The sequence below is a fragment of the Mustelus asterias genome, unplaced genomic scaffold (genome assembly GCF_964213995.1).
Source record: "Mustelus asterias unplaced genomic scaffold, sMusAst1.hap1.1 HAP1_SCAFFOLD_2120, whole genome shotgun sequence".
Lineage (NCBI taxonomy): Eukaryota > Metazoa > Chordata > Chondrichthyes > Carcharhiniformes > Triakidae > Mustelus > Mustelus asterias.
Window position 1 is genome coordinate 1 of NW_027592065.1, and position 24389 is coordinate 24389.

Sequence of the window (24389 nt, forward strand, 5' to 3'; positions counted from 1 at the left end):
GCCTTTGTGACCATCTCCTGCCAGGATGTGTTGTAATATACTAACTGCAGTCGCTGAGCAGTGTGCTACAGTTTGACCGACCGTTGGGTGGGTGTTTCGGCTCCAATCGAGCACATTCTTGATTTAGAAAGCCCCCCCTCAGCATTTTCGGTGTGTAAGGAAGCCTCAGCTGAATCCAGATGCTGTCCACATCTGGTGTTCACACACTCCTTCCAGTGAGTTTGGTGAAACTAGCAGAGCTTGCTGTAAACTATGCCTGGTGTTTCTGCTGACCATTAGTTGGAATTGATGAGGTAGCCTTTTTTGAGGATTAATGGGTTAGATTTGTTTTATTCGTGTATGGGATGTGGCCATCGCTGACTGGGCCAGCATTTATTGCCCATCCCTAACGGCATTTAAGAACCAACCACAGTGCTGTGGCCCTGGAGTTACATGGAGGCCAGACTGGGTAAGGACGGCAGATTTCCTTCCCTAAAGGGTATTAGTGAATCAACAATTGGCAATGGTTTCATAGTCATCATTCAACTTTTAATTCCAGATTTTCATTGAAATCAAATTTCACTATCTGCCATGGTGATATTCAAACCCTGGAGCATTACCCTGGGTCTCTGGATTACTAGTCCAGTGACAGTACCACAGTGCCACTACCTCGACGATTTCTGGATTTGTAGAACTACATCAGCTGAGCTCTTGATTGAGACCCTCCAAACCCTGCCATAATGAGACATCCTTTTGTAAAGGGGGATTATTTCTCCCAGAGAGGGTAAAGCTGTTTGGAGGGGGGGTTGCTGGCTATAATGGTGGATTAGTGCATTTTGGTTCAATCAGGTTTGCAACTCTCTCAATTGCTTCCTCTCCCTTTGTTGCAGGTTTGGTGTTCACGATGGAGTGGCAGCCCGATCAACAGGGTCTTCAACAAGTGCTTCAGCTGCTCAAAGACTCTCAGTCGCCAGACACAGCAACACAGCGCGCAGTACAACAAGTATCCTACCTGTTCAAAGATCTGCAACACCTTGTTGAAGTTGTGCAAGACATTAGTAAGGCCACACTGTGTACAGTTCTGGTCACCCTATTATAGAAAAGATATTATTGCAGAAAAAATTGACTAGGATGCTACCGGGACTTGATGGTTTGAGTTATAAGGAGAGGCTGGATGGACTTGATCTATAAAATAATATGGGGCATAAGATAGATAGCCAACCAAAGGTAGGGGAGTCTAAAATTAGAGGGTGTAGGTTTAAGGTGAGAGAGGAGAGATACAAAAGGGTCCAGAGGGGCAATTTTTTCCACAGAGGGTGGTGAGTGTCTGGAATAAGCTGCCAGAGGTAGTAGTAGAAGCGTTTTAGTTTTAAAAAGCATTTAGACAGTTACATGGGTATAGAGGGATATGGGCCAAATGCGGGCAATTGGGACTGGCTTATTGGTTAAAAACTGGGCGGCATGGACAGGTTGGGCTGAAGGGCCTGTTTCCATGTTGTAAACCTCTATGACTACCTTTTGATTACTTTATCTCTGCCACTGGCCTGACTTTTCAGCATCTTTTCCAGCCCCTGATTCTTTCTTTAATGTGCAAATTGCCTCTTGGTGTGATCAAACTATTTGGCCTGAACTTATCCTCACCAATATCTGTGTGAACATGTGTGTGGAGAGTGTGTTCCCCATCTATAACCACCAATGTATCCACTATCTTTGTGGCTATCTCTTTCAGCACTCTGGGATGTGGTTCATGGGATTTATGAATCTTCAATTCAGCTAACTTTTCAAGTACTGGGCCGCAGCCATTCAAAATATGTATCAATGATTTAGATGAGGGAACCAAATGTAATATTTCTGAATTGCTGCCAATGTGAAACTTGGTGAGAATGCGAGTGGTAAGGAGATTGTTCAAAGGCTTCAAGTTGAGTGAGTGGGAGCATTCACGGCAGATGCATTATAACATGGATAAATGGGAAGTTATCCACTTTGAAGAAAGAAGAAACAGAATGGCAGAGTATTATTTATATGATAGATTGGGAAATGTTTACAGAGAAAGGAATCTGGATGTCCTTGTACACCAGTCACTGAAAGCAAGCATACAGGTGCAGCAAACAGCTAAGGAGTCAAATGGCATGTTGGCCTTCAATGCAGGAGGAGTTAAGTACAGGGGCAAAGCAAGGATGTCTTACTGAAACTGTACGGGGCCTTGGTGAGATTGCACCTGGGCTATTAGAGTCATAGTCCGAGGTTTACAGCATGGAAACAGGCCCTTTGGCCCAACTTGTCCATGCTGCCCTTTTCTTTTTAAACCCCTAAGCTAATCCCAATTGCCCGCATTTGGCCCATATCCCTCTATACCCATCGTACCCATGTAACTGTCTAAATGCTTTTTAAAAGACAAAATTGTACCTGCCTCTGCTACTACCTCTGGCTGTTTGCTCCAGACACTCACCACCCTCTGTGTGAAAAGATTGCCCCTCTGGACACTTTTGTATCTCTCCCCTCTCATCTTAAACCTATGACCTTTAGTTTTAGACTCCCCTACCTTTGGGAAAAGATATTGACTTGCTGATCTGTGCCCCTCATTATTTTGCAGTTTGCAGTTTTGGTCTACTTACCCAAGAAAGGATACACTACCGAACAAGTGCAGTGAATGTTGATCAGACTGATTCCTGGGATGGCAGGATTGTTATGAGGTTGACTCGGTCTGTATTCATTGGAATTTAGAAGAATGAGAGGGGATCTAATTGAAACTTATAAAATTCTGACCGGGCTGGACAGGCTGGAGGCAGGGAGGATGTTTCCTTAGGGCGGGGGCTCTAGAACAAAGGGTCACAGTCTCATAGAATCATAGAAACCCTACAGTGCAGAAGGAGGCCATTCGGCCCATCGAGTCTGCACCGACCACAATCCCACCCAGGCCCTACCCCCACATATTTTACCCGCTAATCCCTCTAACCTACACATCCCAGGACTCTAAGGGGCAATTTTTTAACCTGACCAATCAACCTAACCCGCACATCTTTGGACTGTGGGAGGAAACCGGAGCACCCGGAGGAAACCCACGCAGACACGAGGAGAATGTGCAAACTCCACACAGACAGTGACCCGAGCCGGGAATCGAACCCGAGACCCTGGAGCTGTGAAGCAGCAGTGCTAACCACTGTGCTACCGTGCCGCCCTCACACCTCTTCACTGAGGGTAGTGAACCTGGGGAATTCCCTACCACAGAAAGTTGTGGAGACTAAGTCACTGAATGTGTTTAAGAAGGAAATAGATTTCTAAACTCTAAAGGTGTGAAGGATATTGGGAGAGGGCGGGGAGTATGACATTGAGATAGAGGAGTAGCTGTGATCATATTGAATGGTGAAGGAGGCTTGAAGGGCTGATTGGCCTACTCCTATTTCCTGTCTACTACTTGCTTACAAATACAAATTTCTTTGTGTATCAGCTTCACAAGACCCTTGTTGCCTAGCGTTTCTGAGATTTTCTGTATCATCTGTGAGGACAGACGCAAAAGCAATTGTTTAATTTCTCTGTTTCCACTAAATTCACCTGTCTCCTAAAAAGAGACCACTTGTAACAAACCCACATTTATCCTAGATAATCTTTTCCTTTTCACATACCTAAATAAGCCTTTACAATCTGCTTTATAGAATCATAGAATCCCTACAGTGCAGAAAGAGGCCATTTGGCCCATCGAGTCTGCACCGACCACAATCCCACCCAGGCCCTACCCCCATATCCCTACATATTTACCCACTAACCCCTCTAATCTACACATCTCAGGACACGAATGGGCAATTTTAGCATGGCCAATCAACCTAACCCGCACATCTTTGGACTGTGGGAGGAAACCGGAGCACCCGGAGGAAACCCATGCAGACACGAGGAGAATGTGCAAACTCCACAAAGACAGTGACGCAAGCTGGGAATCGAACCCGGGTCCAGAAAGAGCAAGTGAAGCGGCTACTCTTTAATCTGATAACCCAAAGGCTCTTTTCCACAAAGAGCCCCACCAGGTAAGCCTCGCTGGCCTCCTGCAGGGCCATGATGGCCGAGCTCTGGAAGCGTAGGTCTGTCTTTTATGTTGCTCGCTAGTTTGCATTCCTATTCCCTTTTCCCTTTGTATGTTTCTTGGCCAAATTTGCTGGATTCTAAATTGCTCCTAATCCTCTTTTTTGGCAACCTTATGACCCATTTTTTTTGATCTAATGCAATCTTTAACTTTTGTTAACCATGGTTGATTCACCCTTTCAGTTGATTCACATTTTCTGTTGGGTGTATGTGTCCAAGAGGAATATATATTTGTTGGACCATGTTGTTATTTAAATACTAGCCATTGCTTGTGCACCATCAAACCTTAGTACACTTTCCCAATCCATCATTGCCAACTTGCTCCTCATACCTTCAAATTGTTCAGATTTAGGACCCTAGTTTCAGAGTTAACTACATCGCACTCAGACCTCTATAATATTATGATCACTGTTACCCACAGGTTCCTATACAGCAAGGTTATTAATTAGTCCATTCCCATTACATAATACTAAATTGAAAATAGCATGATCCCCAGTTGGTCTAACATACTGCTCCAGAAACACATCTTCCACAGCATTAGTGTTAATTAGGTTTCTCCAGTCTATAAAATAATGAGGGGCATAGATCAACTAGATAGTCAATATCTTTTCCCAAAGGTAGGGGAGTGTAAAACTAGAGGGCATAGGTTTAAGGTGAGAGGGGAGAGATACAAAAGGGTCCAGAGGGGCAATTTTTTCACAGAGGGTGGTGAGTGACTGGAACAAGTTGCCAGAGGTAGTAGTAGAGGCGGGTACAATTTTGTCTTTTAAAAAGCATTTAGATAGTTACATGGGTAAGATGGGTATAGAGGGATATGGGCCAAATGCGGGCAATTGGGATTAGCTTAAGGATTTAAAAAAAGGGCGGCTTCGCAAGTTGGGCCGAAGAACCTGTTTCCATGCTGTAAACCTCTATGACTCTATGATACATAGATTGAAGTTGCCCATTATTACTGTATCACCCTCGGGGAAGTGATGGCCTAGTGGTATTATCACTAGATTATTAATGCAGCAACTCAGCTAATATTCTGGGGACCTAGGTTCAAATCCTGCCACGGCAGATGGTGGAATTTCATAGAATCCCAACAGTGCAGACGGAAGCCATTCGGCCCATCAAGTCTGCACCGACCACAATCCCACCCAGGCCCTATTCCCAAAACCCGATGCATTTACTCTAGCTAGTCCCCCTGACACTGGGGCAATTTAGCATGGCCTGCACATCTTTGGAGTGTGGGAGGAAACCGGAGCACCCGGAGGAAACCCACGCAGACACGGGGAGAATGTGCAAACTCCACACAGACAGTGACCCAAGCCGGGAATCGAACCCGAGTCCTTGGCGCTGTGAGGCAGCAGTGCTAACCACTTTTTGAATTCAATAAAAGAAATCTGGAATTAAGAATCTACTGATAACCATTGTCGATTGTTGTAAAAACCCACCTGGTTCACTAATAGCCTTTTGGATAAGAAAATCTGGTGTCCTTACCTGGTCTGGCCTACGTGTGACTCCAGAGCCACAGTGATGTAGCGCTCAACTGCCCTCTGAAATGGCCTAGCAAGCCGCTTAGTTCAAGGGCACCTAGGAATGGGCAATAAATGCTGGCCAGCCAGTGGCACATGTCCCACAAATGGATAAAAGAAACATGCAGCTCTACTTTCCTGATTTATGCCGTGTCCAACATTATCATTACAGTTTGATGGTCTATAAATCATTCCCATCGATGTTTGTTGCCCCTTGCTGTTACCGAACTCCAGCTAAACTTGAACCTTCAATCTAAGATCCTCTCTCACTAGCGTACTGATTTTGTCCTTTATTAAGAGCCCCGCCCCCACCACCTACTCCTCCTCCTCTCTGTTTACCTTCCTAAATGACAAATATCCATAGATATAGTTTCCCAACCCTGTAGACAGTTGCTGTAATGGTAAATAAATCATGCCCACAGTGATTTTCTGGGTAATTAATTTGAGTTTAAGGGTTTACATCTGTTTTGTGCAGCATATACCACGTGTGGGTGAGGGGCAGGATTTCTGTACTGTACTGCGTTATTATCCTCAGCTTCACTTCTCAGAAATTGGAGCAGCTGAACCAGTATCCAGACTTCAACAACTACCTGATCTTTGTTCTGACCAGACTGAAATCTGAAGGTGCTTGTTTATTAAATTATCTGTTTCATTAGAAAGGCTCGCATGTTTCCACTTAATTCACTGCCTGGCCGGACATGGCTTCATCCACAGGAGATGTAGCCAAGTTTCCAACAGGACACTGGGTTGTTGCTGCCTTGCGTTATGAATTGAGATGTGTTCCCTCCCTGTATGTAACCTATCGGTGTTTTTAAAAGGCTCAAGTGGAGCCTAAATGCAAGGATGGACCGTCTGGGCAGAATGGCCTGTTTGTGCTGCATATCCTATCATAGAATCGCAACAGTGCAGGAAGAGGCCATTCGGCCCATCGAGCCTGCACTGACAATCCCACCCAGGCCCTATCCCCGTAATCCCATGTATTTACCCTGCTAATCCCCCTAACATGCATGGCCAATCAACTTAACCCGCACATCTTTGGAGAGTGGGAGGAAACTGGAGCACCCGGAGGAAACCCATGCAATCTTGGGGAGAACGTGCAAACTCCACACAGACAGTGACCCGAGGCCGGAATTGAACCCGGGTCCCTGGCGCTGTGAGGCAGCCATGCTATTCACTGTTCCCCTATCCTATGTAATGTGTTAGTGCTGCTTTTGAAAAGCAGAAAAGCTCTGCAGTGAGTGCCAAGTGGTTTGTTGTGGTATTTGGAAACATTCTAGTGTGTGTAACATTCCATCATTTGTCTTTTTTTCAGATGAACCAACCCGGTCCCTCAGCGGTCTCATTCTCAAGAACAATGTCAAGGCTCATTACCAGAGTTTCCCACAGGGAGTTGCTGACTTCATCAAACAGGAATGTTTAAATAACATTGGCGATGCCTCTCCACTCATCAGAGCAACCATAGGTAACTCAACGAACCGGGCAATGGGTTGCTCGGAATAGCTGTGTTGTGACCTCTGATATTCAACCACTACTTTTCTCTCAACCTCTTGCTTAACTTCCCTCCAGAATGAGAAAATCCCTCGTGTTAATGATACCTGCTCTGGTGTTCTACCTGTTTGTAAGCAGAGTTTTCAATGAATCTGCAGTCCCGTGTTTAAAGCTATCCCCACAGCGTGTTGTGTGTGGTGTGTATGTATGCCTGGCTTTTCCTCTTGTTCCGCCTGGTTCCTGCTGTTCCAATTGAAGTGTGATGGTCTGAAGCATTGGTCATATCAAACACTGCTTGTGTAGTGATCTTTATTAAAGCTCTTTATCTAGGCATTGTGTCAACAGGGTGAAATGTTTCTGTTTTGTTAGACCATTTGAATTTGAAGATTATGACCACTCTTCAAAATTTGGTTTGCAATTTAGACTCGAGACTTTGCCATGATGGGATGCCTGGAATGGAGGTTTTGAGCTATAAGGAGAGACTAGATAGGCTTGGATTGTTCTCTTTAGAGCAGACAAGGCTGAGGGGGGACATAATTGAGATGTGTAAGATTGAGGGATATGGACAGGGTGAGTAGGGAGCAACTGTTCCCCTGGGTCCAGAGGTCAATCACAAGGAGTAAGGGGCAGGAGGTTCAGAGGGGATTTGAGAAAAGGTTCACTGAGGGTGGTGGGAATCTGGAATGCACTAACAGGGGAGATAGTGGAGGCTGGAAACCTTCAGCCTTTTTTTAAAAAAAAGTATTTGGATGAGTATTTGAAATATAACATTCAAGGATGTGGGGCAAATGTAGGAAAATGGGATTAGTGTGACTTTAGTGTAGATATTACCAGTGCAGGCTTGATGGGCCAAATGGCCTTTCTACACTCAATGACTCACTCACTATGAAGCATTCTCACCAGTGATATCTCTACCCCATATGATCTGGGATAGACAAGAGTCGTCTCCAGACACCTGTCCAGCAGTTTGTTTAATCACAGAGCTGTTACAAATCTTCATTAAACCCTAAAGCTCTCTGGTGTTTGTAACCTGTGGCACATCTGCCTATCTCGTATTCATGCAGACCCTATCACTTCAAACAGCCACCTTTAAAGCAGGCAGTGGTTTTTAGCAGTAACCACTATCTATTTTAGTGTCAGTTTCAAATCTAATTATAACCCCATCATTTATTCCAGGCAGAATAACTTTCTCCTTGTTAAGGGGCACTCGGAATGAAAGTGTAATGAAGAGCCTGATATTGTACTATTTTCTGCATAATTAATGCAAAGCTAATCCAGTCTGCAATGTGATTCATGTTGTCTGTTACAAACATTTAGCAGCTTTTGAGTCAAAAGTAGGAAGCTCTGGCAGCTTTACAACATCTAATTCAGACTTTAAAACATCCTTCAGGCCACAGTTCTGTAGCAGGAAGCTACAGGCCAGTTAATCTAACATCTGTCAGAGGGAAAATGTTAGAAGCTATTGTTAAAGAGATAATAGCAGGATACTTGGGGGGGGGGGAAATCAAGGTAATAAAGGCAGAGTCAACATGGTTTTGTGAAATCATGTCCAATGAATTTATTGATTGAAGTTCTTTGAAGGAATCAGCTGCTGTGAAGATGGGGAACCAGTAGGTGTACTGTACTTGGATTTCCAGATGGCATTTGATCAGGTACCTCATCATAGATTTTTGAGGAAAGTAGAAGCTCATGGTGCAGGGGGTAACGTGACGAGCATTGAAGATTGGTTAGCTAACAAGAAACATAGTTAGCAGGATGTGACAAATGATTGGCCTCGGGGATCAGTCAGTAAAGGGGCATACATAGGTTAAGTGAGTCGGGGGGGGTGCAAAATCTGGCAAATGAAGGATAATGTGGACAAATGTGAAATTACCCATTTTGACAATGTTTATAGTTTAAATGGTGCGAGATTGCAAAGGTCTGGAACGGGACCTTAACACGGGACTTGAGAAGCTGAGTTACAGAGAGAGATTGAATAGGTTGGGACTTTATTCCCTGGAGCGTAGAAGATTGAGGGGAGATTTAATAGAAGTGTATAAGATTTTGATGGGTATAGATAGAGTGAATGCAAGCAGGCTTTTTCCGCTGAGGCTAGGGGAGAAAAAAACAGAGGGCATGGGTTAAGGGTGAAAGGAGAAAAGTTTAAAGAGAATATTAGGGGGGGCTTCTTCACGCAGAGAGTGGTGGGAGTGTGGAATGAGCTGCCGGATAAAGTGGTAAATGCGGGGTCACTTTTAACATTTAAGAAAAACTTGGACGGGTTCATGGATGAGAGGGGTGTGGAGGGATATGGTCCAAGTGCAGGTCAGTGGGACTAGGCATAAAATGGTTCGGCACAGACAAGAAGGGCCAAAAGGCCTGTTTCTGAGCTGTAATTTTCTATGGTTCTATGGCCTGAGGTGCACAGTGATCTGGGTGTTCTAGTGCATGAATTACAAAAGGCTAATATACAGGTACAGTAAGTAATTAGGAAAGGTAATAGAATTGTTTATTGTGAGGGGAATTGATAACTGAAGTATAGCCCCTCTACTTTTGTAATGTAGGGTGTTGATGAGGCCACATCAGGAGTACAGCATTGGTCTCTCTAATGAAAGATTGTAAATGAGTTAGAAGCAGGTCAGAGAAGGTTTGCTCGACAAATACCAGGAATGGGTGTGTTGTCTTATGAGGAATGTTTGGAAAGGAGCTGGATGAGGAAGTGGAGGGATGGGTTGGTAAGTTTGCCAACGACACGAAGGTTGGTGGGGTTGTGGATAGTCTGGAGGGATGTCAGAAGTTACAGAGGGACATAGATAGGATGCAAGACTGGGCGGAGAAGTGGCAGATGGACTTCAACCCAGATAAATGCGTAGTGGTCCATTTTGGTGGGTCAAATGGGATGAAGGAGTACAATATAAAGGGAAAGACTTAGTACTGTAGAGGATCAGAAGGACCTTGGGGTCCGGGTCCATAGGACTCTAAAATCGGCCCCGCAGGTGGAGGAGGTGGTTAAGAAGGCGTATGGTGTGCTGGCCTTTATCAATCGAGGGATTGAGTTTAGGAGTCCGGGGATAATGATGCAGCTATATAAGACCCTCGTCAGACCCCACTTGGAGTACTGTGCTCAGTTCTGGTCGCCTCATTACAAGAAGGATGTGGAAAAGATTGAAAGGGTGCAGAGGAGATTTACAAGGATGTTGCCTGGATTGAGTGGTATGTCTTATGAGGATAGGCTGAGGGAGCTCGGTCTTTTCTCCTTGGAGAGACGTAGGATGAAAGGAGACCTAATAGAGGTATATAAGATGTTGAGAGGCATAGATCGGGTGGACTCTCAGAGGACACAGGTTTAAGGTGCTGGGGGGTAGGTACAGGGGAAATGTTAGGGGGAAGTTTTTCACACAGAGGGTGGTGGGCGAGTGGAATCGGCTGCCGTCAGTGGTGGTGGAGGCAAACTCAATAGGGACTTTTAAGAGACTCTTGGATGAGTACATGGGACTTAATAGGATGGAGGTTTATAGGTAGGCCTAGAAGGTAGGGATATGTTCGGCACAACTTGTGGGGCCGAAGGGCCTGTTTGTACTGTAGTTTTTCTATGTTCTATGTTTCTATGTTAGGTTTGTATCCAGTAGAGTTTAATTTGATCCAAAGGGGTATTGAAGGGGTGGATATTTCCTCTTGTCAGAGAATCTAGAACCAGGGATCACTGTCTAAAAATAAGAGGTCACTCACTTAAGACAGATGAAGAGAAATTCTTTCTCTGTGAGAGTCATGAGTCTCTGGAACTCTGGAGAATATTTTTCAGGTAGAGGTGAATAGGGTGAAAGGTGATCAGGGATCAGCTATGATCTTATTGATGGGCGGAGCAGGCTTGAGGGGCTGGGTGGCCTGCTCCTGCTCCTAATTTATTTGTTTGAATTTTATCTGCTAGCAAAAAGTAATTAATTCTCTTAATAAATTACTAATACCATGATTTGTTTTTCCTCCTGTTTGACCTAATAAATCCCAATTCCTATTACAAATTGACTGCAGAGTGGATATCTACAACTTTCATTGAGATTGCACTATATAATTAGCGAAATCTTTTTAAACGTAACGCTCTGTTGTCATTTTGGAAGGGAGACCAAAAGAACAGAGTAGTAATTAAATGGAGAAAAACTGCAGAAAGCTGCAACACAAAGGGACTTGTGCATGAAACACAGAAAGTTAGCACATAGTACAGCAGATAATCAGGAAGGCCAATAGAATGTTGGCCTTTATTTCAAGGGGGTTGGAGTGTAAGAGTAGGGAAGTCTTGTTGCAGCTGTACAAGATACTGGCCAGACCACATCTGGAGAACCGTGAGCAGATTTAATCCCCTTATTTAAGGAAAGATATTATTTCATTGGTGACAGTTCAGAGAAGGTTCACCAGAATGATCCCCAGTAAGTAGGGATTGTCTAATGAGGAAAGGTTAAACAGGTTGGGACTCTACGCATTGGAATTTAGAAGAATGAGAGGTGATCTCACTGAAACATATGGGATTCTTCAGGGGCTTGACAGGGTAAATGCTGAGAGGATGGGAGGGCCGAGGACCAGAGGGCATAAACACAGAATAAAGGGGTGCCAATTTAAGACTCAGGAATTTCTTCTGAGGACTGACAGTCTTTGGAACTCCTTGGCACAGAGAGGTGTGCAGGGGGAAACGTGACCATGGATAGAAGATTGGCTAGCTAACAGGAAACATAGTTGGCAGGAAGTGACAAGTGGTTTGTCACAGGGATCGGTCAACAAAGGGGCATACATAGGGTAAGTGAGTCGGGGGGAGGGGGGGCCGGAAAATCTGGCAAATGAAGGATAATGTGGACAAATGTGAAATTGTCCATTTTGACAGGGAGAATTTAAAAAATGCTTATAGTTTAAATGGTGAGAGATTGCAAAGTTCTGAGATGCAGAGGGATCTGGGTGTCCTAGTGCATGAATTACAAAAGGCTAGTGAGGAATGCCCAATCAGCCATGAAAAAAATTGCGACATGGACAAGTTGGGCCGAAGGGCCTGTTTCCATGCTATAAATCTCTATGACCTCTATGATCCTATTGAATGGCAGAACAGGCTTGAGGGGCTGAATGGCCTACTCCTATTCCTATTTCTTATCGTCTTATGATATTATTGTCATCAGGTTTGTCAAAAGTTAAATTATCAATTGTGTTCAGATGGGCATGATGGATATATGTAGTGGGGACTGAGTTTATAACTTTCCTTTGTAGGAGTGTTACAATGCAGAGGTGATGTTTCCCTCTGCGCGATTTTGGAACTACCCAAAGGGATATACCTTGCCTCGTAATATTGTGAGGGAGTAGGAAGTTATTAGTTTAGGTAAATTAAAGCAGGTAAATTAAAACAGGTCTTTATTTTAAAACTGGTGACAACCATATTAAAACAATTAACAAACTGAACAAACTCCCTAATAGAATGCTGTCCAGATGATACAAAACTCAAATCTGAATTCAATTGGTTCTGTATCTTTGAGTGCTTGCTTTAAACTCATTGGTCCAATTCAAAAGCCTGTTTTGCTATGCTGGAGCTCTGGCTGCGAGGCTTTTGACACAATGTTGTAAAATTGGCTTCTGCAGCCTGCTGCCTTCAATTTAAAGCTCCAAGCACAAAAACACATGCTTTTTAAAGAGACAATGCTATATGATCTCTTTTTGTTTCAGCATTTCTTTTCGATATTTACATTTATCAAACGCCACATTTTTAACCTTGTATCTGCAACTTCATAACCGGAGTAATTAAGTGAACTTTTACCTTGTTGCTAACTTGGTTAAATTGACCCCTAACCAATGAGAATGTGTATGACTGTTTTAACAGTTGAGGTAGCAACTAGTACAGTTCCTTATTCTTGTACTCTTGCACTGCACTTCCTGTGGTGAACTGTTGACCAACTGTGTGAATCCTCTGAATGTAAATACAGCATCCTCAGTTACATGGTCAGCTTCTCCGTAGCCAGATTTAAGTGGGATTGTGCTTTAGAGCTCAGTTTCAGTTCTGAAGTTCACGAACTGGTTTCAAGATTAGTGCATTCTAATTCTGTCTGGGGAAGACTTTACTCATAGTATAATACTGCACTTGTCCAGTTACAAAAAATCCCATCTCTTCATCATCTTTAAACTTGGGCTATAATTTCTAGTGGACGTACAGAGTCTTGATGGGAATCCCAGCAGATGACTACTGTGAAAGGGATTTAAAGTTTTTTTAATTAGTCACAAGTAAGGCTTACATTAACACTGCAATGAAGTTACTGTGAAATTCTAGTTGCCACACTCTGGCGCCTGTTCGAGTCAATGCACCCTAACCAGCACGTCTTTCAGACTGTGGGAGGAAATCGGGGCACCCGGAGGAAACCCGCACAGACACAGGGAGAACATGCAAAATCCACACAGACAGTGACCCAAGCGGGGAATCGAACCTGGGTCCCTGGCGCTGTGAAGCAGCAGTGTTAGCCACCACCACCAAACCCCCCCACCTCAATTTTAGTTTGTGTACATCTGCTTGGTGCTTCAATCGTTGCATGTTTGTTTTGAGACAAACACTTTGACGAAGTTGAATTGGATTTCGCTTCATCACAAACCTTGACTGAATTGTTGCCAACTTTGCCCATTGCAAGGAGTCCAAGTATATTTCTTTTAGTTCTGTGTCATTTGTTGGGGGCCTTTAGAAGTGCCTATCTTTGAGCTAGGATTGTGTTATGGGTTTGAGTGATGTGATAAGGTGGCAGGGAAGAAGAATGCCATGGTTAGCAATGTCTGGAAGTTTGGATCAACAGTAATGTGATGCAGAGAATCTGTGTATTCTTTAACGTGTGGTGTGTGGCCACAGCCAGAAGCATTGACCCATTGAAGTGCAGGCACTTGTCTGACCTTGTAGTCTGGTTTGTGCAGGTATTTTGATCACGACCATTGCATCAAAGGGAGAGCTGCAGGCTTGGCCAGAGCTCCTGCCTCAACTCTGTAACCTGCTTAACTCTGAGGATTACAACACCTGTGAGGGAGCCTTTGGAGCTTTGCAGAAGATTTGTGAGGATTCTTCGGAGATGTTGGATAGCGATGCTCTGAATAGACCCCTCAACATCATGATTCCCAAGTTCCTGCAGTTTTTCAAACACTGTAGCCCAAAAATCAGGTAAGAATTTGTTAAATCCTATTGCTCAACTGTGTGAAAGGGATATTTGTCCTGGAGCAGCAGAGGTCACAATTCACCTGTGTATCCATCTCTCTGTCTCTCAGGTCCCATGCAATCGCTTGTGTGAATCAGTTCATCATCGGCAGGGCCCAGGCACTGATGGACAATGTCGATACTTTCATTGAGGTATGGTGTTTGAGTGCTAGATTAATGGCATCTGTACAGAAGTCCGAGGTTCTGTTCCTGACCTGTGCCACAGCAGGTGCTCTCTGAACTGGACAGAAAGGTCAGGTGTCATGTTCGTGTTGGCTACTGAGAGAATCCTGCAGCACGAACGGACTTGACTCTGGCTATGTCCAGCAGTACACTGACTCCGACATGAATAATGGGGCCATTGGGTTAGGGTTAAGTGACCCCTGTATCTCAGCATCTTCAGGTGGGCGCAAATGTGGAATCTAAAAGAAAAAAACCCTGTTGCTGCGTAGATAGATTAATTTGTTGGGTTTTGTCCATTGAAACGTCCTTTTTTTGATGGGTTGCTGAGCGACCCTGTTGCTTGCTGGTCTGAGGTGCCTCAGGATACTCTGGGGTTTTGATTGAAACAATTTCCTTCTGATTCCAAGCTGTGTGGCCAGACCAAAATGATGCAATCTCTTGCCGACAGACTGGGGGAATTATGCAACGTTCAGGATGTAGCAAGAGTTCCCTCCCTCTGAAGTCCTTGTTCCAAACATTCCTGAAATTACAGGGGAGATGCATTTTATTGACGTCACATTAAGAGAAGGTGCATGCACATTACAACTGCCCCCCTTTGGCCGCTCTCCTCGCTTCCAGCCCTCACTGTGACAGAGAGGAGTTGCAGTGCTGCTAGTTGATCATACTGTTCAGGAAAGATGAACTTTTTACTCCTTCCTTCCTTCCCTTGTTCTATTTATATTTTAACTTCAGTTCAATTTTATTTCTCCTGGGCTGCCCTGGCAGAGCCGGAGTACACACTGGGAGACCAGTTTGTACCTGGAAACTGGCCTAAGTGTGGAGGTCAATTGTGCTGAAAGTGCCCTGGCTGACCTGTGACGTGAACTGCGTGGGTGATTTCACCGGATAAAGGTGTAAATGGCATTTTAAAATGAAACCAGTCCTTAGCTAGCCATCGGGGTTCGGTCAGCAACAGTAACATAGTTCCCTTGTACAGTGTTCCTGAGGTTGGGCTGCGCTCAAACTGAAATTCCTGGTTGTTTCCCGCAGCACCTGTTTGCACTGGCAACAGACGATGATTCAGAAGTGAGGAAGAATGTGTGCCGGGCACTGGTGATGCTGCTAGAGGTTCGGATAGATCGTCTGATCCCACACATGCACAGTATAATCCAGGTATGTGTCTGCACTGTGTGTAGTGAGGTTCAAGCAGTAGTCACTCTGTCCAGCTATGTCGCGGTACATATCTGCTGAGTGAGTCTGTATGCAGTGTAATCTAGGAATGTGTCTGTTCCTCTGGTTTTACTCTCCAGCTTGGTCCAGCTGGGGCTCTGTAATTGTTGACCTGGTTGTTTTGATTGATTAGACTGTAACAATGGTAATTAACTTGTTTTTCCCCCCCGGGGCATTCCATGTAAAATAACTTCTCATCATTATGATGAGTTCAAACAAGAACACCACCACATCGGTTAATGATTTAGATTTGTGGTCACTTGTTAGAGCTGACACGACGCCACAGCAGTGAGGTGACTGCTACCTGTTTTGGATGGTGTAATTTGACAGAAGAACATTGGCCAAAGCACCATGAGAACCTGGTTCAGAATTGTGACTGTTACCATGCTCTGAATCAGTGAAACAATTAGACACGGCCTCAGTTTAACATTGCATCAGAGAGACAGCACCTTAGTCTCCACATCACTCTACTATGATGTCAGTCTAGGTGCTGTGCTCATGTAATACAAAGAACAATACAGCAACAGGCCCTTCGGCCCACCAAGTCTGTGCTGACACAGATGCCTCTCTGATCTAATAATTTCTGGCCTCTACGTGTTCCATATCCCTCTATTTCCTGCCTATTCATGTATCTATCCAGATGCCTCTTGAATGTTGTTATAGAATCTGCTGCCACCACCACCTCCGGCAGCGCGTTCCAGGCATTCATCACTGTGTGAAAAACTTGCCCCATACATCTCTTTTAAACTTTCCCCTCTCACTTTCAACCTCTGCCCCCGAGTAATTGACCTTCGACCCTGGGAAAAAGACTCTGGCTATCCACTCTATCCAAGCCTGTCATAATCTTGTAAACCTCTATCAGGTCCCCCCTCATCCTCCAACGCTCCAATGAAAACAATCCAAGTTTGTTCAACCTTTCTTCATAGTCCATATCCTCCAAACCAGGCAACATCCTGGTAAATCTCTTCTGCACCCTTTCCAATGCATCAACATCCTTCCGGTAGTGAGGCGACCAGAATTGTACACAATACTCCAAATGCGGCCTAACCAAAGTTTTATGCAGCTGCAACATGATTTTCCAATTCCTTTACTCAACGTCCCGACCGATGAAGGCCAACATACCATACACCTTCTTGACCACCTTGTCCACCTGAGTTGCCACCTTCAGGAACTGTGGATTTGCACACCTAGATCCCTCTGTATGCTAATATTTTTAAGGGCTCCACCATTTATTGTATACTTTCCCTCTGCAGTAGACCTTCCAAATCGTATCACCTCACATTTGTCCATCTTTCGGCCCAGGTCTCCAGCCGATTTATATCTTGCTGTATCCTCTGACAATCCTCCGCACCGTCCGCTACTCCCCCAATTTTTGTATCATCTGCAAATTAAAAAATATATATATATATGACACACGCACTCACCCAGAGGCCCCAGCACTGATCCTTGTGGAACCCGCTTGTCACAGACCTCCAGTTACAAAAATACCCTTCCACTGCTACTCTCTGCTTTCTATGCCCAAGCCAGTTTTGTCTCCATCTTACCAGCTCACCTCGGATCCCATATGACTTCACCTTCTGTACCAGCCTGCCATGAGGAACCTTATTGAAGGCTTTACTGAAGTCCATGTACATAACGTCCACTGCCTGCCCTGGTCAATTTTTTTTGCCACTTCCTCAAAGGACTCAATCAAGTTTGAGAGACATGACCTCCTCACAAAACCATGCTGCCTATCGCTAATAAGCCTATTCTCCTCCAGATGTGAGTACATTCTGAAATCAGGTTGAAATTCATGCCCTTCATACAGTTCTGACCAGCTGACGTGTAGTTTAGTTTGTAATCATTGACGCTGGAGTTTTATTTGTGTATTTGCTGTGGAGCTGATTTCCTTGTGGATATTGGGACTTGGAAAAGTTGGGTGTAATTTTGACCATTGATTCCATTGAAAAGTCCAGGTTCCAATTCCACCTCACCTCAATGAAGTGACTACAGTTCACGTGTGTGTACACTTGCACACGCATGTGTCTGGGATGCACTTTACACTGCGAACACCACCTGCCCTCCCAGCTGAGTCCCTAACACCTGGTGAGCACTCTTATATAATAGAAATTTCAAAGTGGCTTGGTGTTGGGCCCTCTGGGGTGGCCCTGGGAAAGGGGGTGAGGCAGCTGTTTGGGTGGCCCCTGTGGAGTGAGGGAGGTAGCGTGCATGGGATTGAGTGTATCGTCTTTCTGCTGATTTTCTGGAGCTGGTAAAGTAACTTCTTGCTGCTCTTTCTCCTCTAACTTGCAGTACATGCTGCAGAGGACACAGGACGCTGATGAAAACGTGGCGTTGGAAGCGTGCGAGTTCTGGCTGACGTTGGCTGAACAACCAATCTGTAAGGAGGCGCTATCAGGACACTTGATACAGTAAGGACCAGTAACTGTGTAGGGTTGTTTTGGGGGGGGGGGGGGGCGGCTTCACAGCAAAGAACTGTTAGTCACACAGAGCCTGGTCTATCCAGTTCCTCTTCTACATCCTCCGTGTTACGATGTTCCCTGTGATCCGTCTTTGTTAATGAGTCTACAACAGAGCAGGACGTCCGGTGAGGGGAACCCCCCCCGGCCCCCCCCCTCCTTGCAATGGTGAACAGATTTAGAAAGTATAGGTCCTAAGTGACCAGTTCCTCCTGAGCACACTCCACTCGCCAAATGGCGGCTCCCAACTTCTTCATAAACTGGATTTCAAAGTGTTGTTTCCTGAAAGAATATCTAACTATTTTACGTTTGAATAAGTCAGTAGAAATTGCTTCCACTACGGACAAAGGAAGCTTGTCCCAGTCCTGTTGCCCTGTTGTGTGCAGGGCATATCCTCTGATTCTGCTGTTTTAAAAAAAATGTTTACTCCATTCTTAAAGTCACAAAGCCAATGCTCAGACTGGGCAAACCCCAATCCATTCCTTGCTTGCTCCAAAAACCAAATTCAAAATCCAACTGAATCCAATTCAAGGCCCCCACAAGGGAGACAAACAAGATCCCAGCTGACAAGATGAGGCATTGCACCCCCATCTTGGGCTTGATCAAAGGCTGCAAAGAGTCTGCTGTTGTGGACAAGGTGGAACGGATTTTGGGTTACAAAGAACAATACAGCACAGGAACAGGCCCTTCGGCCCTCCGAAAGTTATGATATCACAGGAGGTGGGAGGTGCACCTTTGGATAAGAGGTGCTTTATCACTAACATCAGATACCCTAGCTTTGTGTTCTACTTGAGGGGGTTCTTCATTCTGTTAATAAACAAGATCTGATGTTTTGTCTTTTATAGATTGATTCCTATTTTAGTGAATGGGATGAAATACTCGGAGATTGACATAATACTTTTAAAGGTGAGAACAGTTGGTGTCGTAATGCTGTGTGAATTGGGTCAGAGCTGAGGATTGGGCAGTGGGTTAGTTTGTCGCCTTTTGGTTCCAAACCCAGCCACCAGTCTTGTAAGGAATGAGGCTCAGACCACCAGGAACTCCATAATGTTGACAGCTTTGCTCAGATCTCGAAGGATAACTGGTGTGGGTAATGGGAAATGGCAATTTAAAGCAGTAGGCCATGTGTTCCGACGTTGGGCTAGTGCGAGGACACTTTATTCTGCCTTGTGTGTGAGCTGTCTTTATAAAATCATCTCTTTCCAAGACTTATTTGCTGATCTGTTCTTTCTGTTTTGTGCCTGTTTCAGGGTGATGTTGAAGAGGATGAAGCCGTTCCGGATAGTGAGCAGGATATAAAACCTCGCTTCCACAAGTCCCGCACGGTGACATTGCAGCATGAGGAAGATGCTGCTGAGGAAGATGAGGACTTTGATGACGATGATGATGACACTCTTTCTGACTGGAATCTGAGTACGTTTGTGTCAAGTGACTGTTTACTCATTGAACCATTCGGGAACCTCTTAGCATCCCACCTGAACAGCTGGGCTAGTGCACCAACCTCTTGTTATTGAGCCTTGTTTACTAGGTAGGCCCCTGATCTCTGCTAGGTTACTGGCTCCAAGTTGAAGGGCCCTTCTGCACCTGATCTTTCTGAATTACAAGTCAGCACATTTAGAAGCAAAAGGAATAAATGGGAGAGGGAGCTCACCAGGGAAATGACAGAAGGAAGCTTAGTTTTGTGTAGTTTCCAAACTCCGAATTGTCCACTAAAGCGCAAGGAGAATAACGCCACACGATTCCACAGTTCTGAACTTTGCCATGTCGAATCAGAAAACTGAAACCATCTACACTGTCTCCCTTCTGAGATAAATATGAATTAACAAGCAGACTGTGATCTAACACACCACACTGCACAGTATATGGCAGATGTGACAAGACCGATCCCATGGATTTCTGAGCAAACCACTCGGGGATCATTAATCACTGACTCTCAAAACCTCATTAAAACTCTGTCTCCGCCATGAGGGATTTTACCTGTACTTTTGAAGATCTTCCCTCAAAGGCCACTCCGACTCAGACCGCCTCCATGCCTGCCCACCCCCGGGCAGCTCAGTCTCTCTCCTGCACCTGTGTTCCATGGGATCCACAAAGCTGTACTTTGCCTCTAATCACTTGCACACTCCCAACTCTTGCAGAGATTGCAACTTCACTAAGCTGGTATTGCCCCTTGAACTCCAGTCTTCCAGCTGCACTGATCTATAAATATCCCTTGGGGGTTTCTCTGAACCCTTACTGCCTGGCTTGGTATCAGTGACCTTCCGCCATGTTTTCAGCGCCCCAGGGCTTTTCTGAGCCCTAACTGCACCAAACAGTTCCCTGGGCATCTCTGAGACCTGAAAACCACACGAGCTCCAAATTGCAACCGACCACCTCCCAAGAAACAGATAAATTGAAACCAGACAACCACCTTAAGCTCCTCTCGTCTCTATGATGCCATTGCCTTTCCGGGTTCACTTGATGCTTTAATTTATCTCTAACTCCCAAAACATTTCTCTGGACTACACTTCTTTCCAAGCGGTGTAGATATTACATCTCCAGTTCGCCAGCTAAGCCAGCTGCTGTTTTATGGTTCCATCTCTTCTACTCTGACTCGACAAACAGGGATGATTGTCTGAATTGCCATTTTATTTCAGGTACTGTGGCAACCTCTAAAGCTCAGGATTTTAGTTACCTTAATCTTCCCAGAACGAAACCTTTCCTCTAAAGTATTAATATGATTCACGAGCTACTTATTGGTCAGATTGCAGTAGTTTGACTTGGTGGGTGGGCGTGGGGCGACTGTGTTGACTGTGGGGCACTATGTACAGGCTCTGGTTTGGGACACTGGTGTGTGTTTGTGTGCACTGGGTGAACATTGATCCTCATCTCACTGTCTTTTATCAGGGAAATGCTCAGCTGCTGCACTGGATGTCTTGGCCAATGTTTTCCGAGATGATCTTCTTCCTCACCTCCTGCCATTGCTGAAGGGGCTGCTGTTCCATCCGGATTGGGTTATTAAAGAGTCCGGGATCCTGGTTTTGGGAGCTATTGCAGAAGGTATGAAGCAAGAGTTTGAATGTTGAACTGAGAGCAGCTCAGGGGCATGCTCTCTGAGATGCGGAAAGTAGAGCCACTAATGCCTGGCGTGTTTGTGCCTAGATTCTGGACAGCTGGTTTTAACTTGCCCTTATATAACTCTCTGTTTATACCTCCATCTGCTGGAGCACTTAGTCCCAGATTCCAAACGTTTTATAAATGGCTTTTCTCAATGGTCCAAATGTGCAGTTTTCAGCTGTCTGTAAAGACCTATCTTAGTACAAGAATCGGAGTTAATCAGGCACACAACGAATAGTGCTTTGAACTTGATCTGGCCCTGGTCTGAGTTTGTCAGTACAAGTAGTGTCTCAAATCCAGCTATCCAAAAAAATGGGCAATTTTTAAGCTGCCATTCATGAATTGTAATGTTAGCTGAGTGAAATGTAACATACCGGCTTGTTTGGTGGATGCTACCTTGGCTGATAGTTAGATGGCGTGCCAACTAACTATCAGCTTGTCCTTATTGCAGTTGGAGTGGTCCAAGGGACCGTGATCACAACTGTCTGAGCTGCAATCCAGCGTGGACCTGGTCCCAAGACATTCTACCTGGGGTGTACACTGCACCTTCCTCCCAGTTATATAGAACTTACACCGTCTCCATATCCATTTTTGCCGATTCCTGGTGAACGTATGAATTAGGAGCAGGAGTAGGCCATTCGGCCCATTAAGATTTCATAGAATCCCTACAGTTCAGAAAGAGGCCATTCAGCCCATTGAGTCTGCACCGACCAGAATCCCACCCAGCCCCTATTCCCGTAACCCCTCATATTTGCCCTGCTAATCCCTGTGACACTAAGGTTAATTTACCATGGCCAATCAACCTAACCCGCTCATCTTTGGACTGTGGGAGGAAACTGGAGCACCTGGAGGAAACCCACGCAGACACAGGGGAGAATGTGCAAACTCCACACAGACAGTGACCCACGGCCAGAATTGAACCCAGGTCCCTGGTGCTGTGAGGCAGCAGTGCTAACCACTGTGCCATCCTGCCGCCCAAGATGATGGCTGATCTGATAGCAACCTCAATTCTGCATTCCAGGTTGCCCCCAGTAATAACCGTTTACTTCCTTGTTTATCAGTCCTCTATCTACCTCTGCCTTAAAAATATTCAGACACTTTCCCCACTGCCTTTTGAGGAAGAAAGTGCCGTGATTCACGACTCTCTTGTGGTAGCAGTTTGAGTCTGTTAACCTCACACAATGAGGATAGTGATCTTGCTCATCCTTTCCCTGTTGGTTTGTGCCTCATCTTTCTTTGTTTGTGCCCCCAGGTTGTATGCAAGGGATGGTCCCCTACCTCCCTGAGCTGATCCCACACCTCATACAGTGTCTGCCGGATAAGAAGGCACTGGTGCGTTCAATAGCCTGCTGGACACTCAGCCGCTATGCCCACTGGGTGGTCAGCCAGCCGCCAGACCAGTATCTCAAACCACTGATGACTGAACTCCTGAAGCGAATCTTGGATGGAAATAAGCGGGTACAGGAGGCAGCGTGCAGGTGAGGTGGGCTTTCAGGGTCCCTCTCCCCATTATAGAGCCTGCAGTTGTGTACAACCCACTCGCGTCGAGCTGTTCTTAGTGTTGCTGATGGCTGTTTGACAAGATACTGAATGACACAAAACTCTTAACCAAAAGAAACCATCCCCTGTGCCAGAGAAGGGGGGAGAGCAGCACGTGACCCATCACTGATTGATTGCTATCTGCAGACTTCTGCATGTTGGGTGATGCCTTTTGTCAGATGGTCACCGGCCAGAGTGAAGCCTGGCCATGGGTACTGGAAACTGGCATTATCCCAGTGCCAGTCACATGAGCCTAAAAGCTTTTTCATTGTTTGGACTGAAACACAGGTTGCCTGATAGGTGAACCACATGTTGGGTTCAGTGTAATCTTCAGCATGTGTGAAGAAGTCCTGGTTACTGTCTGTAGGTTTAGCAGTTTTGGGAAGTGGGGAGAGCTGGTCAGCAGGGTTGATCATAGAATCCCTACAGAGCAGAAGGAGGCCATTGAGCCCATCGAGTCTCCACCGACAACAATCCCACCCAGGCCCTATCCCCGTAACCTCTCACATTTACCCCACTAATCCCTCTAACCTACGCATCCCGGGACACCAAGCGGCAATTTTAGCATGGCCAATCAACCTAACCTGCACATCTTTGGCGTGTGGGAGGAAACCGGAGCACCCGGAGGAAACCCACACGGACACAGGGAGAAAGTGAAAACTCCACACAGACAGTGACCCAAGCCGGTAATCAAACCAGGTCCCCGGAGCTGTGAGGCAGCAGTGCTAAGCACTGTGCCACCGTGCTGCCCGTGAGGGTACATCTTGTTTTCAGCTCTATGCTGCTTATGTCTATGGAAGTGATGAATAAACCTAATGTACGTAAGAATGATGTGTATTCACAATGTCTAATTTGGCACCTGGTTGTCTGCGGTCGAGGGTATTGAGTGCCCTGAGCTGGTGGGGAAGGGGGTAATAGAATTTAGAACTGATTTCACTCCCGCCTGTTGATTGTAAGTTTCTCCTGCCTGAACCTGCCAATTCCAAGCTATGTCGCTCACTCTGCCTTTCTTCTCCCTGCAGTGCGTTTGCTACATTGGAGGAGGAAGCCTGCACAGAGCTGGTCCCGTACCTCAGTTACATCCTTGACACGCTGGTCTTTGCATTTGGGAAGTACCAGCACAAGAACCTGCTGATTCTGTATGATGCCATTGGTACACTGGCCGACTCTGTGGGACACCACCTCAATCAGCCAGTAGGTAGCAGATATTTTTATACAGTGAGGTCAGAGGGCCCGGTGTGTAGATTCAAACTCACACCAGCGACCCCTGCCGTGGTGGGCTGCTGACTGCATTTGTCACGCTCACCTTGGTTCTAAATTAACAGTGTTGGCCCAGGAGATGCAATTCATTCTCCACAAGCACAGGGCAGCGCACCGTGTGTACCTGAGAGTTTGGTGGGGAGGGGTTGGGGGGGGCGCTGTTTAAGAGCATAAAAACTAGGATCAGGCGTCGGTAATTCAGCCCCTCGAGCCTGCTCCACAATTCAGTCTGACCATGATTGGTCTCAACAGCCCAATGTCCACCCTCCTGCCCACTCCCCATAACCCTTCATCCTGCTACTAATTACAAACTGATCTATCTCTGCAAATTTGTCCTGGTGTCCATTGAGCTCTGGTTCCCCCACAGACTCTCCACCCTTCGGAGTGAAGTAATTGCTCCTTATGCTTTTCCAA

General features: G+C 45.5%; 1 protein-coding gene across 2 annotated transcripts in view; it reads left to right on the plus strand.

Annotated features, from left to right (window-relative positions):
* The window catches only part of LOC144489311 (transportin-2), a 44669-nt gene continuing 20280 nt past the window's right edge, over positions 1 to 24389 (plus strand). Inside the window, exons 1-13 of one of the 2 annotated variants that reach the window (XM_078207191.1) lie at positions 1 to 87; positions 870 to 982; positions 6119 to 6194; positions 6883 to 7032; positions 13956 to 14196; positions 14301 to 14382; positions 15442 to 15564; positions 17914 to 18032; positions 18926 to 18986; positions 19331 to 19493; positions 20967 to 21119; positions 22429 to 22654; positions 23738 to 23909. In XM_078207191.1, the coding sequence (XP_078063317.1) occupies positions 884 to 982; positions 6119 to 6194; positions 6883 to 7032; positions 13956 to 14196; positions 14301 to 14382; positions 15442 to 15564; positions 17914 to 18032; positions 18926 to 18986; positions 19331 to 19493; positions 20967 to 21119; positions 22429 to 22654; positions 23738 to 23909 (1665 nt within the window). In that variant the 5' untranslated portion in view covers positions 1 to 87; positions 870 to 883. Of the gene's footprint in view, positions 88 to 205; positions 294 to 869; positions 983 to 6118; positions 6195 to 6882; positions 7033 to 13955; positions 14197 to 14300; positions 14383 to 15441; positions 15565 to 17913; positions 18033 to 18925; positions 18987 to 19330; positions 19494 to 20966; positions 21120 to 22428; positions 22655 to 23737; positions 23910 to 24389 lie in introns of those variants that run through there. The other variant, XM_078207190.1, reaches the window with a different exon arrangement.